Source organism: Neofelis nebulosa, chromosome 17 (genome assembly GCF_028018385.1).
Source record: "Neofelis nebulosa isolate mNeoNeb1 chromosome 17, mNeoNeb1.pri, whole genome shotgun sequence".
NCBI classification, from domain to species: domain Eukaryota; kingdom Metazoa; phylum Chordata; class Mammalia; order Carnivora; family Felidae; genus Neofelis; species Neofelis nebulosa.
Genome location: NC_080798.1, coordinates 8,302,301 through 8,321,427, shown reverse-complemented (window position 1 = coordinate 8,321,427; position 19,127 = coordinate 8,302,301). Strand labels below are relative to the sequence as shown.

The following is a 19,127-nucleotide window of genomic DNA, read 5'->3' as shown; positions in this document are numbered from 1 at the left end:
CTTGCAACAAAACCGTAGGCAAGTCTAGGGAAGGGAGAGGCACACGTTTAATGGAGAAAAGGGGCCAATGGGGGAAGGCTTGGAAGTATGCTGGCTTCCCATTGGCTGAACTTTGGGGGCAGGGGTGGGGATAAGAAAAGCCTCTCCGCTTCCCGCTGGGTTAGTAGAGCAGTAGCCCCACGCAAGGCCCACCCCGCGCAAGGTCAAGTCGGCCTCTTCCGGTTGGGTCTGCAATTGACTATGCGTGGCAGTGCATTAGCGCTCTCGCGGCCAAATCCTCCCGACTGCACTGTAGCGCAGTTTCTTGCTATTAATTTTCACTATAGTTTTTACAGTGGTCACATCCAATTTATTTTTTTCCATTGAATGTCCGTTCAATTTCTTCTACTGTGTCCATTAATGAGAAAACGCGCTCAATCTTAGCATTAGACTTCGGCTCAGGTCATGATGTCGCGGTTCGTGAGTTCGAGCCCCGCGTCGGGCTCTGTGCTGACAGCTCAGAGCCTGGAGCCTGCTTCGGATTCTGCGACTCCCTCTCTCTCTCCCCTCCCCCGTTCATGCTCTGTCTCTGTCTAAATAAACATTAAAGAAAAAATTAAAAAAAATTTTTTGATGTGTCAATGGGCACCTGGCCGGTTCAGTCAGTGGAGCATGTGACTCTTGATCTCAGAGTCGTGGGTTCGAGCCCCATGGTGTAGAGATTACTTAGAAATAAAAATCTAAAAAAAAAAAAAGTGCTGTATCGAATTGTATCTTTCACAGCACAATTTGCTTAGCTGCATCTCTCGATCAATAACTTTTAAAAATGGTGTCTCCTGAGAAAATAAGTGCATTTATTCTCATGTCATACCCCTTCTTCAACACTATATAGGAGGATTCCATTTGTCCCCATGCTGGGGGTTAGTGACATTAATGTAAAAGAATAAAATCCTTCAGGGATAAAATCGTTTTGAAAAGGGCATCGTGGAAATGCAGGAACTATCCACTTCAAGTCAGAAATTCTCTTCCTGTTCTAAGTAGTATCTCCTTTAAGAATAGCATTGACACAGGGTGCCTGGGTGGCTCAGTCGGTTAAGTGACCGACTTTGGATCAAGTCATGATGTCAAGGTTCCTGAGTTCAAGCCCTGTGTGGGGCTCTGTGCTGACAGCTCAGAGCCTGAAGCCTGCTTCGGATTCTGTGTCCCCTCTCTCTTGGCACCTCCCCTGCTTGCACTCTGTCTCTGTCTCTCTCAAAAACAAACATTAAACAAAAAATTAAAAAAAAAAAGTGTTGGCACGTAAAGACATAAATTTTTCATCAATTCTTTCTTTAACACATTCAAGATATTCTTGTAAACATGGAAAAAACACTTGGGACACATGGGTGAGTCAGTTGGTTAAGTGTCAGACTCCTGATTTTGGCTCAGGTTCATGAGTTTCAGCCCTGCACTGGGCTCCTTGATGACAGCATGGAGCCTGCTTGGGATTCATCGCCCCCCCACCCCAGCCCCACCTTGTGCTGCCCCTCCCCCACTGGCTCTCCCTGTCTCAAAATAAATAAATAAACTTAAGGAAAAAAAAACCCCACAGAGAACTTAACATCATTTTCTGTTCTTTCAACGTTTTTTTTTTTTTTTGTTTTTTTTTTTTTGTTTTTTTATTTATTTTTGGGACAGAGAGAGACAGAGCATGAACGGGGGAGGGGCAGAGAGAGAGAGGGAGACACAGAATCGGAAACAGGCTCCAGGCTCCGAGCCGTCAGCCCAGAGCCTGACGCGGGGCTCGAACTCACGGACCGCGAGATCGTGACCTGGCTGAAGTCGGACGCTCAACCGACTGCGCCACCCAGGCGCCCCCATTTTCTGTTCTTTCAATTGGCATAATCCTATTGCTAACCAGATATCGGGTATAATTCTTTTAAAAAACATTTTTTCAATGTCTGTTTTTGAGAGAGAGACAGAGCATGAGCAGGGGAGGGGCAGAGAGAGAGGGAGACACAGAATCCGAAGCAGGCTCCAGGCTCTGAGCTGTCAGCACAGAGCCGGACGCGGGGCTCGAACTCACAAACTGTGAGATCACCACCTGAGTTGAAGTCGGACGTTTAACCGACTGAGCCACCCAGGCACCTCAAGAAAAATATTTAAGCAAAGAGAAATGATTTGTCATCAGATGCCTACTGGGGCCGTTCTTGTAGACATACTACATACCTGCGTGTATTGAAGGCTCAGAGGTGTCCTGCAGTAAAAGTGATTTAAAAAAAAACCCCACCACCAGCACCTGTACCACAAACATCTAACTCTGGGCCAGGGTCTAGTTTGGGGGCAGAGGCGAGGCATAGAGGACAAAGGGTGGGCTTCAGCCACCATCAACCACATGGCGGCATGTGATTTCTACTCCCCTGGGCCATGTGATTCTCATCTAATGCCGATGACAGCACCCTCCTCTTTCAGAGGTTGGGTGACAAGCTGCCAAAACACACAAGGTCAAGGACAGGGCTCTGCAGACAGACGAAGGCAGGATCAGAGACAATGTGGACAGTATCCTAGATGAGAAATCCTCTCGCTGCCTGAGCAGCACCGGGTCCTGGCTGGCTTTGCTCGCTCAGAGACGAGGGCAGAGGACAGAGGGGCTGCCGGAACTGGGCAAGTGCACTGAGTGGCCAGAGGATGGGAGGGTCAGATGCTGACATTGAGTCCGTCCTGTTACCTGACTTGGGGCCCTGAAGGGCAGCTGATGTCCCTGTAATGTTGCGGACTCATGAACAAAGAGAGGTTTTGAGCAGATTTTCAGACGAGTTTTCTTTCTCGTTGAGGAACATCCCCTTCTGGAAAGCGCTAGACACGCCTGCTTTCACCCAGGAAGTGATCATCAGTCTGCCAATCTCCCCTGCCTGCCTTGGTCAGGCAAGAATCAGGGTGAATTAGAGCAGGCTCCTCCCCGACCCGGCCTCTGACCTCCCCATTCGTAATGGTGGACGATTCCAGATCTTTAAGACCGAGTCTGGGAGGTGAGCGTACCCTCCCTGTTCTGAATCCCTTCCAGTCTACCCACTGGCCGGGCTGCCTCTGAAATCTCTCCCCAGGCCCTCTCTTCCTCCAGCTACAGCCATTGCCTGGGCCTCACCGTCCCAGGGGGGCGGCTGCGCCAGCCTCCTCCACGTTCTCTGTCCGGACTCTCTGTAAAGGTACCCCTGTCCCTGGGCCCCTTGGTCTCCATCACAGCAACATGCCTTTTCTCCAGCATGTGGAGCACAACTCAGTCATCTCATTTAATGCCTTCCCCTTCCACTGGCCTGGAGGTTCCACCAGCTCAAAGACCTCGGTGTGTCTTGTTCATCAGGATCCTCTGTGCAGCATGATGTGTGTCACGCAGCACAAATTCAAGAAATACCTGCTGAATATTTGTTGAATAAGAGGAAGGATCAATGTATGGATGGGAGAATGAGGGGATGGAGGAATGGATGAAAGGTGGGTGGGAGGGTGGATGATGGAACAGTATATGGAAGGATGGATGGAGAGATGGAAGAATGACTGGGTGCATCAACAGATGGAGGGATTGGCAGGTGGATGGCTGGATGGCTGGATGAATAAATGGATAGGTGGATGGCTGGCTAAATGGATGGCTGGATAAGTGGATGGATGAATAAATGGATAGGTGGATGGCTGATTCAATGGATGGATGGATAGATGGATGGATGGATGGATGGATGGATGGATGGATGGATAAATGGATGGATGAATAAATGGATAGGTGGATGGCTGGCTAAATGGCTGGATAAGTGGATGGATGAATAGATGGATAGGTGGATGGCTGATTACATGGATGGATGGATGGATGGATGGATGGATGGATGGATGGATGGATAGACGGATGGACGGATGGATAAATGGATGGATGAATAAATGGATAGGTGGATGGTTGGTTAAATGGATGGACAGATGGATAAGCGGATGGATGAATAGATGGATAGGTGGATGGCTGATTAAATGGATGAATGAATAGATGGATAGGTGGATGGTTGGCTAAAGGGATGGATGGATAGATGAATGGATGGATGGATGAATAAATGGATAGGTGGATGGTTGGCTAAATGGATGGATAGATGAATGGATGGATGGATGAATAAATGGATAGGTGGATGGTTGGCTAAATGGATGGATGGATGGATGGATGGATGGATGGATGGATGGATTGATGGATAAATGGATGGGTGAATAAATGGATAGCTGGATGGTTATAAATGGGTGGGTGGAAGAATGGTTGGCTGGCTAAATGGATGCGTGGGTGGGTGGGTGGATGGATGGATGGATGGATGGATGGAAGAATGGGTGGCTGGCTAAATGGATGGATGAATAAATGGCTGTGTGAATGGGTGGATGGGTGGATGGATGGATGGGCATCTACATGAAACTTTGGACAGATGGATAGAAGGGTGGATAGATGGATGAAAGATGAAAGGGATGGATAGATGGAGAAAAAAGAAGCCAACTTTTCCAAAAGGAGCTTCTTTTGTAGACACTCTACTCTCCAAGCTCCAATGAAACAATTTATTACCAAATCATAGCAGTGCCAATAGTAGCGGGAAGGGTGCCGACTGAGGGGGCTGGCTCACCCCCGACCATGAGCTGGGGGTCTTCTCTGTCCACAACCCCAGAGGCTGGTAGGTGACGATGGCTGAAAGGATGAGACAATCGAAAGGAGGAATTCACATTATCTGGAGCCTAACTGCTGGGTTCCCTGATGCTAATCAAGACTGATTCATAGTGATGCTTAAAGAAGCAGCAGGCATGCACATTCAAGGGATCTTTCTAGAAGCGTATCTGTGATACTACAGCAGGCCTTGAGTCACATTTCTTGTTTGGGCTTTTTTCTATTTCAAACCGAGTTGAAAGATCTGGAAGACAATAAAAATGGCTTGTTAGTGTCCTAGTCATTTAAGGAGCACCCATTAAGCCCCTACGGGCACTTTCTAGAGACTGGCAATACTACCATGAACAAGACCTTTGTTGGACTTATGATTTGGGAGAGTGGGTAAAGATGTTACAAATTAACTTCCCTCAAGAAGGGGACAGCACTGTGCAGAAAACAGGTGAGGTGGTGACAGCGGGTGGGGAAGTGCCTCACTGGGGCAGTGAGGGAAGGCCCAGGTCTGAGCTCCTAGGATGAGAAGGAACCAGTCATTGAAAAATGAAGCGGGGTGGAGAACACCTGGGTGGCTCAATCGGTTAAGTGTCCGACTTCGGCTCAGGCCATGATCTCATGGTTTGTGAGTTCAAGCCCCATGTTGGGCTTTGCACTGATAGTGCAGAGCCTGCTTCGGATTCTCTGTCTCCCTGCCCCTCTGCCCCCCAAAATAAACATTAAAGACAAAGGGAAAGTGTGTTCCAGACTGTGAGAATGGCAAGTACAAAGGTCCTGAGGTGGGATCAAGCTTGGCCTGGTTTAGAATCTGAGGGGAGGACAGTGGGGCTGGCACAGAGTGGACTTGGGGGGTCAGCCATGCAGGCCAAGGCAAGGAGCTGTCATAAAGCAAGAGGTGAGATGATCTTCAAATTATTCCAAGGTCACCAGGCTCTTTGATTAGCATCCCCTTATTAAGTCCCTAAGTAAGGGACAAACCTGCTACTTACTCAGTTTCAGACCCAAAACATGATGACCCCGAAAGGGGCTGTTGGGTTTCCAGTTTTTGTGGGTTTTTTTTGATGTTTCATTTATTTTTCAACATTTTTTTTTTTTTTTTTTTATTTATTTTTGGGACAGAGAGAGACAGAGCATGAACGGGGGAGGGGCAGAGAGAGAGGGAGACACAGAATCAGAAACAGGCTCCAGGCTCCGAGCCATCAGCCCAGAGCCTGACGCGGGGCTCGAACTCACAGACCGCGAGATCGTGACCTGGCTGAAGTCGGACGCTTAACCGACTGCGCCACCCAGGCGCCCCGATGTTTCATTTATTTTTGAGAGACAGAGAGAGAGGGGGAGAGAGAGAGAGAGAGAGACAGAGTGCAAGTGGGGGAGGGGCAGAGAGAGAGGGAGACCCAGAATCCGAAGCGGGCTCCAGGCTCTGAGCTGCGAGCACACAGCCCAACGCCGGAGACCGGCAACCGCCTGGAGGGACAGGGTGGGTGGGCGAGGGGTGCGGGGGGGGTAGAGGGGCCACGGGGACAGCTAGGGGTGTGGCGCATCTGTGTAATGAGCTGGAGTGACAGGCAGCGGGCAAGCTCCATGGGTGGTCAAGGTCATGCCTTTGCTTTCGCAGGGACTCTGTGGTGGGGGCCGGCTGTGCCTTGTGGGGTGCTGCGTGGTACCCCCAGCCTCTACCCACTCGATGCTGGGGGTACCCTTTCCCCAGTTGTGACAACCAAAAGTGTCCCCAGATACCCCCTACGGGCAACATGGCCTCCCTCTGAGGACCGCTGACTTAGACACACACTGAACTTTGATTTCGGGCAGCCACGAAGACAGACGTTACAGCTCCACAGACAGACCACGGCCTCGGGGAAGCCTCTCTTCAGAACACGTCCATACGGCCTTGCCAGAATTAACTGTCGGGTGAACTTAGTTTCATTTTGACCTTCCCCGAAGTTCTGTGCACTCCCACCCAGGGCTAATGGGAGTGTAGACAGGTACAGCCCCGCTAGAGAGGATCCAGTTCTCGCAAAAGAAGAACCCCATGCACAGACACGCGTGCACACCCCAGCGAGGCCTGTGGACGCAGGTGTTCAAGGCAACGTGGCTTGTAAAACAGAAACCAAGCAAATGCCAGCCACTGGTCATAAAGAGTATCCTTCTGGGGCGCCTGGGTGACTCAGTTGGTTGAGCGTCTGACTCTTGATTTTGGCTCAGGTCATGATCTCACGGTTCATGAGTTTGAGCCCCAAGTTGGGCTCTGCGCTGACAGCACGGAACCTGCTTGGGATTCTTTCTCTCTCTCCCTGCCCCTCCCCCACTTATTCTCTCTCTTTCTCTCAAAATAAATAAATAAGCTTAAAAAAAAAAAAGAGTATCCTTGCAATCCACAACGGAATATGGTGGCTCCATAAACAAGGTCATGGGTGTTCTGTGCTGACAAAGAAGGGCCGTGAGACAGACCGAGAAGCACAGGGCAAAGTGCATCACTGGGAACAGAACCAGCGAGGTTTGTGATGGGGGCGGGGGGGGACAGGTGGCGCCAACCCACAGGACAGCGGAGGCTACAGGTGGATGGAGAGAGGGATAGAGAAACAGAGGGATGAAGAGACAGAAAGATGGAGAGATGAGGACGTGTTGACTCTGTTTTCCCGGCCTTGAATCCAGTCATGCCTACAGCTTCCCCCTTGGAACTTTCTAGCCACAAGCGCCAATCAATTGGCCCTTTTCCTTCGAGCCAATTTGAGCCAGGTTTCTGCTATGTGCGATTCCCCGAGGGCTGGATGGTTCAAGAACCCTGTGGAAAAATCCAGCATTTAACTGGGAGGTCGGCCCTGATGGAAACCTTAAATGGCATCTGGGAAGCAGGGCTGGCGGAGGTGAGGGAGGGGGAAGACTCACAAACTGCTCCTACCGGAACCCACCTATGGTACCATCTGGAGGTCCAGGGGGTCGTAGGCTGACAGCCGCAGATCCCGCAGCAGGGCTTCTAGATTGTTCCTCAGCATGGTGTAGGGCGGCTTCTCGTCGTATTTCAGGGCCATCACCACCTTCAGGTACTCCTGCAGGGTCTCTGCGGTCAAGACACCCCCCCACCATAGGAGAGACCTGAGAGGGGCCTCCAACTCAGAGCCGGGGGGGCTGTGCCCAGTCTCCACCATGGTGCCCATTTGCTCAGTGCTTCCTCTGTGCCTGCAACCGCTTTAGGCACTTAGATTAAAAAAGATTTTTTTTGGGGGGGAAGGGCGCCTGGGTGGCTCAGTCAGTTGGGCATCCACTTCGGCTCAGGTCATGATCTCGCAGATCATGAGTTCGAGCCCTGCGTTGGAGGCTGCTTCCCATTCTATGTCTCCCTCTCTCTCTGCCCTTCCCTTGTTCATGCTCTGTCTCTCTCTCAAAAATGAACATTAAAAAAAAAATTTTTTTTTTAAGATTTTATTATTGGGGCGCCTGGGTGGCTCAGTCGGTTAAGCGGCCGACTTCGGCTCAGGTCATGATCTCATAGTCTGTGAGTTCAAGCCCCGTGTCGGGCTGTGTGCTGACAGCTCAGAGCCTGGAGCCTGTTTCAGATTCTGTGTCTCCCTCTCTCTGACCCTCCCCTGTTTATGCTCTGTCTCTCCCTGTCTCAAAAATAAAAATAAGATGTAAAAAAAATAAATAAATAAAGATTTTATTTTTTTTGGTAAAACATCAAATGTATGCAACGGGAGAATGGCATCCCCAACACCAGCCTACCTGTCACCCAGTTTGAATGATCAGCTCACAGCCGACCTGGTTCATCAAGACCCCTACCACTTCCTTCCGGTATTTTTTTTTTTTTTTAATATTTATTTTTGAGATCGAGAGACAGAGTGTGAGCAGGGGACGGGCAGAGAGAGAGGGGCAGAGCTGTCAGCACAGAGCCCGACGCGGGGCTCGAACCCACAAACCGCGAGGTCATGGCCTGAGTCGAAGTCAGGGGCTTAACCGATGGAGCCACCCCGGCGCCCCGCCCTGGTAATGTTTGAAAGCAAATCCCAGCTAACGATATCATTTTACCTCTAAATGTTTAGTGTGTATCTCTAAAACAGGGGTGGGCAAGCTTTTGCCAGGATAAACAGGTGCAGCCTTGTAGGTGGGGCGGGGGTCTGCGCAACGTGTCATGTAAGCCGGTGGGCACGGCGATGAGCCAAGACAGGTTTGCTACCGGGCGCGGCAGCCTGAATTTTAGATAAGTTTCACGTACCATGAAATGTTCTTTTGATTTTTTTCCCCAGCTGTTTCCTAAGAGGATTTTTAAAAAGAGTTTCATTCATTTATTTATTTTTTGAGAGAAGGAGAGAGAGAATTCTAAATAGACTCTGCACCGTCAGTGTGGAGCCCGATGTGGGGCTTGAAGTCATGAACTGTTGAGATCATGACCTGAGCTGAAATCAAGAGTCGGTCGCTCAATGGACTGAGCCACCCAGGGGCCCTGAGGATTTTTTTCTAATGTTTGTTCATTTTTGAGAAAGAAAGCGTGAGTGGGGGAGGGGCAGAGAGACTGGGGTCAGAGGATCCAAAACAGGCTCTGTGCTGACAGCGGAGAGCCCGATGTGGGGCCTGAACTCACGAACTGTGAGATCATGACCTGAGCCAAAGTCAGAGGCTCAACCGAGATGAGCCACCCAGGTGCACCCACAGCTATTTCAAAATGTAAAACAATTCTTAGTTCACTGGTTTACAGAAAACAGGCAGTGAAGGGGTGCCAGGTCTGGCTCGGTCAGTCGGTGGAGCATGTGGCTCTCGATCTCGGGGTCCACGTGGTTAGTTCAACCCTCACGAGTGGCACAGAGTTTACATAAAATAAAAAAACAACAAGCCCCCCAACAGGTAGCGGGCCCAGGGACGCAGTTTAAAAGGGCTACTTTGGGGGCGCCTGGGTAGCCCAGTCGGTTGAGTGGCTGACTTCGGCTCAGGTCATGATCTCACGGTTCACGAGTTCGAGCCCCACATTGGGCTCTGTGCTGATAGCTCGGAGCCTGGGGCCTGCTTCGGATTCTGTGTCTCTCTCTCTCTCTGCCCGCCCCCTGCTTGAGTTCTCTCTTCTCTCTCTCAAAAATATATAAACAAAAAAAGTGCCAATCATGATATCAATAATAACATTCATAATAGCCCCCGCTTGGGGACCGCCCATAGCAGGCTGCGCTCTGAGCTAAAGTGCATGCACATTTAATTAGGGTTGCAGCAGAAGTTGAGGCAGCGCCTGAGCCTCCAGACAGAGGGTTCTGCATGGAGTGCTCTGGGCAACTTGGGAGGTGGGGGGCTATTATTAACCTTATTTTACTCAATGGGGAGGCTGAGGCTTAGAGGGGCACATTTACCCTCTGCTGGTCCCCTGGCTGGTAGCACAGGTCTGCCTGAATGCAGAACTGGGTGGCGGGGTGGCGAAATTCCTTCTCCAGCAGGGCCGCCCCGCCCCGCCCCGCCCCAAATGTCGCCTCTCAAGCCCCTCCCAGCTGTACCCCAGGGGGACAGGCTCAGGGAGGCTGAGCTGCAGTGAACTAACGGGGTGGGGGGGCCTTATTCTTCCTGGGGCGAGAACTCAAGGCTGGAGGGGAAAGTGACTTGAGCAGTACAGCCATGTGATCCCAGGATTTCAGGTAATTAACAAATGAGCCCTGGGCACGTGGGGGGCTCCCTCTGTTGAACGTCCGACTTTGGCTCAGGTCATGAGTCAGGGTTCGTGGGTTCCAGACCCAGGTCAGGCTCTGCGCTGACAGCTCAGAGCCTACAGCCTGCGTCGGATTCTGTGTCTCCCTCTGTCTCTTCCCCTCCCCTGCTTGTGCGTCTCTCTCCCTCAAAAATAAACAAAAACATTAAAAAAAAAATTTTTTTTTAAATGAGCCCTTACAGAGCTGGAGGGGACAAGTTATCCATTTCTTTCGGCCTCATGTTTAATTTTTTTTTTTTAACGTTTATTTATTTTTGAGACAGAGAGAGACAGAGCATGAATGGGGGAGGGTCAGAGATAGAGGGAGACACAGAATTTGAAACAGGCTCCAGGCTCTGAGCTGTCAGCACAGAGCCTGATGCGGGGCTCGAACCCATGAACCATGTGATCACGACCTGAGCCGAAGTCAGCACTTAACCGACTGAGCCATCCAGGCGCCCCTTGGCCTCATGTTCAGAGAGCAATGCAGAAGTTCTACAGAAGCGACACTAGGAAAAAAAAGAAAAACAAAGACACAGCCTAAAACTCCAGTAATGGGGACTGGCCATGAAAATGATGGTGTAGGGGCGACTGGCTGGCTCAGTGGGTTGAGAGTCAGACTCTGGATTTTGGCTCAGGTCATGATCCCAGTCAGAGTCATGGGATTGAGCCCTGTGTTGGGCTTTACGCTGGGCATGGAGCCTACTTAAGGTTCTCTCTCCCTGTCCCTCCGCCCCTCTCCCCTACTGGCATGCTCTTTCTCTCTCTCTCAAAATAAAAAAATAAAAAAATAAAAATAAAAAACAAAAAACAAAACAAGGTTGTAGTGGATCTAGGAATAAGAACACAAAAGCCAATGTTAATTAATGAAAAAAACAAGATGTTGGGGACGTGGGAGGCTTGGTTCATTAAGCTTCTGACTCTTGGTTTTGGCTCAGGTCATGATCTCATCGTTCGTGGGATCGAGCCCCATGTCGTGCTCTGCACTGACAGCATGGGGCCTGCTTGGGATTTTCTCTCTCTCTTTCTCTCTCAAAACAAATAAACTTAAAAAAAAATGCAAATTGACCAAAATGTACGTAAGGCAAGGTTATTTTCATTTTGTACGTGTCCCTCTGCCATGTCCGCTGCCTCTCCCATCCTGAAGTGGAGATACCTGGCCACCCGCTGAGTCTGGGTTGGCCTTGGGATTTGCTTGAATGTGGCCGAGTGCCGTCCAGGGACCCCCATGCTTTGTAGCTTCCGTCCCTGCCCTCTTGGAAAGCTGCCTGAACAGTGCCTCGGGAAGCAGCCCGGAGCTGAGGCCTCCCAGCGTCAGCGCCAATCGCCAGACAGGAGAGAGGTGCACTTGAACGAGCCCGCCCCAGTCGAGCCGCCGGCTGGCAGCAGCAACGTGAATTCCCCTCCCCCACTCCCCCATAAGACCGGGAGAAGGTTCACCCGGCTGAACCCGGCCCACACTCCAATCCTTAACAAATTTTCATAGAGAAATACAATACTGTGTGTGTGGTTGTGTATGTGAGTGTGTGTTATTCTTATTCGGAGATGCTTCTGAATTTTGGGGGGAAGGTTTTTTGTTTTTCTAGAACAGGCACGTATGCACACGCAGCTTGGAAAACTCAAAGAAAGAAAGGTGTGTGAGGGGACAACAGCCGGATGGACCCAGGCCACCTGGTCCCGCCATGGCCCCCAACTGTTCCTTCCCTCTTCAGGACATACCTGAGGGACTGATCCGGCGACTGCACTGTCCCACGAGGGCCTCTGGGTTGTCAAGAAACCTGACAGGACAGAGGTGTATGCAAGAGGTCTTTTAGGGAGGTGAGAGCAAACTTTTTTTTTTCTTTAAGTTTATTTATTTATTTTGAGAGAGAGAGAGAGAGAGAGAGAAGAAGAAGAAGTGGGGAGGGGCAGAGAGAGGGAGAGAGAATCCCAGGCAGGCTCTGTGATGTCAGCGCAGAGGCCCGATGCGGGCCTCAAACTCACAGACCACGACATCGTGATCTGAGCTGAGATCGAGAGTCGGATGTTTCACTGACTGAGCCACCGGGGCTCCCCAGGAGAGCCAATTTTTATTTATTTATTTATTTTTAAAAAAAAAATTTTTTTTCAACATTTTTTTATTTATTTTTGGGACAGAGAGAGACAGAGCATGAACGGGGAGGGGCAGAGAGAGAGGGAGACACAGAATCGGAAACAGGCTCCAGGCTCCGAGCCATCAGCCCAGAGCCTGACGCGGGGCTCGAACTCACGGACCGCGAGATCGTGACCTGGCTGAAGTCGGACGCTTAACCGACTGCGCCACCCAGGCGCCCCGAAAGCCAATTTTTAAAACAGAAAGTCTAGGGGCACCTGGGTGGCTCAGTCGGTTAAGCGTCCAACCCCAGATTTTGGCTCAGGTCATGATCTTGTGGTTTGTGAGTTCAAGCCCCACACTGGGCTCCACGCTGGCATCATGGAGCCTGCTTGGGATTCTCTCTCTCTCTCTCTCTCTCTCTCTCTCTCTCTCTGCCCCTCCCCAGCTCACTCTCTAAGTAAATAAACTTTAAAAAAATAAAAAATAAGTAAAACAGAATGTCTACTAGATGTACAGTAGACTCTTGTTAATTGTGGTAGTTATGCCCTGTAGCGTGGTCTCAAATAGGAGAATTAGTGAATTCTAAACCATGCTTCTAGGGGAAACGTAGTATCACGTTCCTGCAAGGTTCTGGTTACAATGTTTTTATAAACTGATCACTACTTAATTTTGTCTTAGGTGTGTCTGTGCTTAAAGATACTATGTTTGGGGCACCTGGGTGGCTCAGTCGGTTAAGCGACCAACTTCAGCTCAGGTCACGATCTCACAGTTGGTGGGTTCGAGCCCTGCGTCGGGCTCTGTGCTGACAGCTCAGAGCTTGGAGCCTGCTCGGGATTCTGTGTCTCCCTCTCTCTCTGCCCCTCCCCTGCTCGTGCTCTGTCTCTCTCTCTCTCTCTCAAAAGTAAATAAACATTAAAAAACCTTTTTTTAAAAAAAGATAGCATGTTTACTATAATGTTTACTTAATCACATTGAGGTCACAGCCAAGTATTTTCTCTGTAAGGCACATCCCAGCCTTCTTGCACCTAGGAACACTAGACAGCTCTTTAGCACCATGCATGGGGCTATTTTTTTTTTTTTTTTTTTGAGAGAGAAACAAGAGTACAAACAGGGGAGGGGCAGAGAGAGAGGGAGACACAGAATTTAAAGAAGGCTCCAGGCTTTGGGCTGTCAGCACAGAGCCCGATGCCGGGCTCGAACTCATGAACTGCAAGATCATGACCCGAACAGAAGTCAGACGCTTAGCCATCATTTTAAACTGCAAAATCGTAGGGGGCGCCTGGGTGGCTCAGTCTGTTGAGCATCCAACTTCGGCTCAGGTCATGATCTCACAGTTTGTGAGTTCAAGCCCCGCATCAGGCTGGCTGCTGTCAGCACAGAGCCTGCTTCGGATCCTCTGTCCCTCTCTCTCTCTGCCCCTCCCCCAGCTTGCACTCTCTCTCAAAAATGATTAAACCTTAAAAAAAGTAATAGCAAAATCATCAACAAGAACATCTGGAAAATGGGCGTTAAACAGACTCCATGAAGGACCTCTGTTTATCCTGAGATCTGAAATGAGAAGGCAGAGCATCACCTCGTTTGAGCTCAGCTGGGCCTGTGTACATCAGACAACTCAAAATTGTCTCCACTCTGTGTGTCTGAGGAGGCCTGGGAAGCACTGCGAGTGCTGATTCTGGGGTGACACATGCATTTTAGTGAGCAGATGAATTCACAAATATGGAATCTGTGACTAATGAGGACTACCTTTCTTTCTATAAACGCACACGTGTACTTGCAAACACACACACACACACACACACACACACACACACACATACCCTCTTGGACTACTCCAGAAAAACAAATTCATCCAATTCCAGGGTGCCTGGGTGGCTTAGTCGGTTAAGCATCTGACTCCTGGTTTAGGTTCAGGTCAGGATCTCACAGTTTGTGAGATCGAGCCCCGTGTCGGGCTCTGTTTGGTTCTCTCTCTGCCCCTCTCCTGCTTGTGTGCACATGCACTCCTGCTCTCCCAAAACAAGTAAATACGCATAAATAAAAAAAAAAGGAAGAAAGAAATTCATCTACCTTCTTTGCTCCATTCTCACTTGGAATCTCCACTATCCACCCAGTGCCTGGGGGTGCTGTCTTTGCCTCCCCCAACTGCAGGCCGAAGTCCCCAAGCTCCACCCTCTTGGTCCCCAACCCTCTCTGTCCCATCCCCTTTCTGGTCCAGTTCAGGCCTTATCCTACCTCCTTATCGACCTCAGCTTCCTCCCCAGCTTCCTGCACATTCCCCACATGGCCCTGCAGAGTTTCTCTGCCCAGAACGGACTCTGTCCCTTCCTACTCACAGCCCTCAGGGGACTCCCCAGGGCCCTGGGGGAAAACCCCTGGCACACAAGGCTGCCAGCCCCTGTGGCCTTGTCTCTCTGGCTTCCTTCCTCCCTCCCATCTCACACTCCAGCAGCACCAAACGCCTTCTAGTCCCCTAACTAGGTCAAGCATCCGTGCCCATCTCCTGGCCTCAGCATGTTGCTTCCTCTGCCCTGGACAGCTTTCTCCTAGTTTGACCCCTGGCCGTGGCTGCTCTCCCTTCAGGACACTGCTTGAGGGCTGGTCTCTGGAAGTCCCCCATGACCCCTCCAGGCAGAGAAAACAGATCCCGCCCGATGGCCTGTGTGCTCTGTGCATAGTCCACGGACACCCCAAGGCACTGTCAGGACACAGGAAGGTCTGGGTCTGACCTTCGTGTCTCCTGGCATCCTCAGAACGTGTGTGGCGAATGGCTGAGTGATGGCACCAAAGTCTGTTCCCCTAGGATGTTGTAAATTGTATAAGCGACTCTACCACTGGCTGTCGGTGTCCGTAGGACGTCCTTGCCCAGACAGAACCCTTAAGAGCAGGGAACGAATTCGACCAGCACCTGTGCTTTCCCAGAAAGGGACTTGCACACCAGAAAGCCTTGAGGAATTAAAACGTCTCTTTTTCTTTCCCTCATTCATTCCATCCTGAACTAGAATGTACAAAAACTGAATAAATGTTGAACGAACGGAAAAAGGCCATGCACACCAGTAGGGCGCCCTAGAGGCTGTTAGGTTCCAAAAATGTGCATGTGGCAACATCGCCCCCTCGTGGTCCTTTTTGTCAGTGCCTCGAATCACGGGACAGGGGCTGGGTGGAGCGTCTATAATGAGCACATCACCACCCCCTGCTGAGATTCTTGATGTTTTCAGACCTTCCCTCTGTGGTTGTGGTCAGGCTCCGGGGCTCGGGAATGAACTCATACTTAAATCACGGGATGTTAAAATTATTACAAGGACCTATTTTATTTAAAAATGTTTATATATTTTGAGAACAAGAGAGAGTGTGCACGAGCACACGAGCAGGGGAGGAGCAGAGAGAGATATGGAGAGAGAGAATCCCAAGTTTGCAGAGCCCGACACGGGGCTCGCTCCCATGAACTGTGAGATTGTGACCCGAGCCGAAATCAAGAGTCAGATGCTCAACCAACTGAGCCATCCAGGCGCCCCTCGGGCCTATTTTCTTTACTCTGGACCAATTTGGCAAGTGTACAGCCTTCTAGAGAAGCATATCCTGTTCACTGATTATCTCTTGTGAAGGGGAAGGTGGCAGAGATGTGAAAAGGGGGATAGGGCTGTTCTGGGGAGTTAGAGGAAGTAGTGGCCGGAGGATTCGACCCAGTGGAGCCTCAATGGGTGATTTCACTGGCGACAAGCAGTGCCCTCAGCTGATTCACATCTGGGTCTCCAGCATTTCCCTGGCACAAAAATGCCGCCAGGAGACAAGTTCTGAATGAATGAATAGGTCATGTATGAGCTCTCCTATCTGTCGAGAAATCTCGCCTCCCCTTGCCTGCCTGGGAAAGCCCTCTGCTCTATACAGACTGGGTCAGGAATCTCTTGGGTAAAGGCAGCCAGTGGCCTGAGGCCGGGTAACGTGCCTCCCCTCTGCTCCCACAATGCTCGTGGGGCTGCCTCCACCTCCTTCCTGCCCGTGTCTCCTCCCAGCCTGGGAATCCCCCCACGGCTGGGGCCGCGTCTGCCTGACATGTCTGTCCACGCTGAAGCCCAGGCCTGTGAATGAAGGCTCATGTGTTCTTTCCTTATTCGTTCATTCCACAACTATTTCATGAGCGCCCACGATGTGTCAGGGGCCATTCTGTGAGCAACACAGTGACAGAGAGCTGGTGTGGCCCCTGCCCTCACAGAAACGGGACTAAAGGTGGCACCGTGGAGGAGTCTCCGGCTGCCGTCCACTGTCCCTTCTCCCCTTCAAGGGCAGGACCCCAAGGGTCAGCAGCCCTAGGCTACAGACGTTTTCCAGCCCCCACTGCAGCTTGGGTGGCTATGCGACCAAGGGATGCATGCCACTCCCAGGCCTGCCCTGTAAGAGCAGTGAGAGACGGTGACCAGCAGAGTTAGCGCCAGAAAAGGATATGTGGACGTTGAAGGGCGCCAAGGTGCCGTTACTGAGAGGGAAGTAATCTTCCTCGTCCGAACCATCGTGTTTTGGGATCTCCTGGTAAGAGCAGCTCAGCCTTGTCTTTAACACGACAGAAACGCGCAAAGGAGCTGTTCACAGGCCTCAGGCACACGTAACGCCTTGGCAGTTGGGCCGTATGCTCCTCTAGCCGTGTTCCTAAATTCTGCGACTCGTCTTCCCCTGGCTTCATTTCAAGAATGGAAAGCTACTAGAAACTAGAGAGTAAGGGCAAAAATACACTCCAAGAAAATAGGGCAAGGGGCTCATGTTCTGGAGGGTTCTGAGGCTGCCTTCTGACGCAGAGATTGCCTGTGAAAGCCTGGGAGCCAGGGGCCTCTCTTTCCCTGTCTCTCCCTCCTCCTGCAGAGACGTCAAGGGCACATAAGCGCCCTTATATGCCAAAATGAGACATCCTCCTTGCCTCACTACCCTTTGGGAGGCGACTCACCTGTCACCACTGTCATGAGACCTGCCTGGCCATTAAATCTAAAGGAGCAGGGAGTGCCCACAGCCACACTCAGGGCTCCAACCTGATGGCCCCAACCAGTCTGGCCTGTGACATACTGTGTGCTTTACTCATTTATCTCTTTACTGGTTTTTTTTTTTTTTTTTTAATTTTTTTCAACGTTTATTTTTTATTTTTTTAATTTATTTTTGGGACAGAGAGAGACACAGCATGAACGGGGGAGGGGCAGAGAGGGAGACACAGAATCGGAAACAGGCTCCAGGCTCCGAGCCATCAGCCCAGAGCCCGACGCGGGGCTCGAACTCACGGACCGCGAGATCGTGACCTGGGTGAAGTTGGACGCTTAACCGACTGCGCCACCCAGGCGCCCCTCTCTTTACTGTTTTGTCTCCCCCACTAGGGTGTGAGTTCCCTGAAGGCAGGGACGTTTGGCTCAGTTATTCCTGTATCCCCAGGGACTAGAGCAGAGTGTGGTGCGTAGACGGTGCTCAATAAGTCTCTGTTGAGGGGCACCTGGGTGACTCAATCGGTTAAGTGTCCAACTTCAGCTCAGGTCATGATCTCACAGTTCGTGGGTTCAAGCTCTGCATCGGGTTCTGTGCTCTCAGTGCGGAGCCTGCTTCGGTTCCTGTCTCCCTCTCTCTCTGCCCCTCCCTCACTTGCTCTCTCTCTCAAAAAGAAATAGACATTTAAAAAAATTATAATAAATATCTGTTGAGTGAAGAAAGGCTGCCACCCCGTGCCAACATTCCATCCTCCCACACGGCTTTGAGGTGAAAGAAACTTCTCTGGAGTCGAATGGCCTGGGTGTGTGTCTAAGCACCTCTACTTAGTAGCTGTGACCAGGGCTGATTACCTAAGCTCTCTGTGTCTCAATCATAAGACAGCTTACCTCAGAGTTGTTCTGAGGATGACACAGGGAAACAATGGGCGCAGAGCCTGGCACAGACAAGTGTTATGATAAATGTCCGCCTCGAATAGAGGTCATCAGGTAGGAGCGGGCCAACGTGACAGGGGCAGATCCCTTCCTCTGGGCATGCACAAGCAGGAAGCCTGATGCAGTGGGGGTGAGAGAAGCCCCCCACCCCCAGGGGGGGAGTGTTTAAGTAGAAACCTGAGGGAATATAAGATTCAGGGCATGGTACCATTTGTGCCAATTAAATGCACACCCAACAGCGACATCACGTATTTTTCAAGGATACATACACATCCAGACAAATTCACGAGTAGTATTTGGAGGCAGTGAATTAGCAACATAGCTCAAGTTAAAAAACACAGCAGTAAGTGAAAGGAAGCAAGAAACAGAATGAAATTCAGAGCTCGGTACCATTTATGCAAATTAAATACGGTCGTCATACATCGTTCAAGGCTGCAGACCTATCTACACAAACATATTGAGAAGCACTAGTCAGAAACAGTCAACTCAGTGCACATGTGACAATGCAGTTAAAATTGAAGAACACAGTGCTGAGTGAAAAATGCCAAAAACAGATGAGATTTAGAGCAGAATACCATTTATGCAAGTCAAACACACACACAATACCACCACCATCATGCAAGTTTTAGGAAACAAATACAGTTAAGCAAACATCTGTAGGACATATAGTAAGTATGGTTGAGTGGGTGTCCATGGTTGAAAAAGATAGCAGGGGATATAAAAGGGAAAAAACAGAACGAGAGACAGTCTCAACGTGAACCAGTAACACAGCACATTAAGAACTGAGGAGCACAAAAGGACTCAGTGCTGTTCCCTAGAGTTTTCCCTCTTTCCACTAGGCACACTTCCCCTGGGCAATCTTTCTCTCCCAGGGCTTCTAGTGACAAC

At 50.4% G+C, this 19,127-nt stretch overlaps 1 protein-coding gene across 2 annotated transcripts in view; it reads right to left on the bottom strand.

Annotated features, from left to right (window-relative positions):
- Window positions 1-4,506: 4,506 nt before the first annotated feature.
- The window catches only part of VRK3 (VRK serine/threonine kinase 3), a 37,553-nt gene continuing 22,932 nt past the window's right edge, over window positions 4,507-19,127 (bottom strand). For both annotated transcript variants that reach the window (XM_058708418.1, XM_058708419.1), the window contains exons 13-15: window positions 11,997-12,055; window positions 7,531-7,679; window positions 4,507-4,874 (exon numbers count right to left, since the gene is read on the bottom strand). In XM_058708418.1, the coding sequence (XP_058564401.1) occupies window positions 7,531-7,679; window positions 11,997-12,055 (208 nt within the window). In that variant the 3' untranslated portion in view covers window positions 4,507-4,874. The remainder of the gene's footprint in view (window positions 4,875-7,530; window positions 7,680-11,996; window positions 12,056-19,127) is intronic.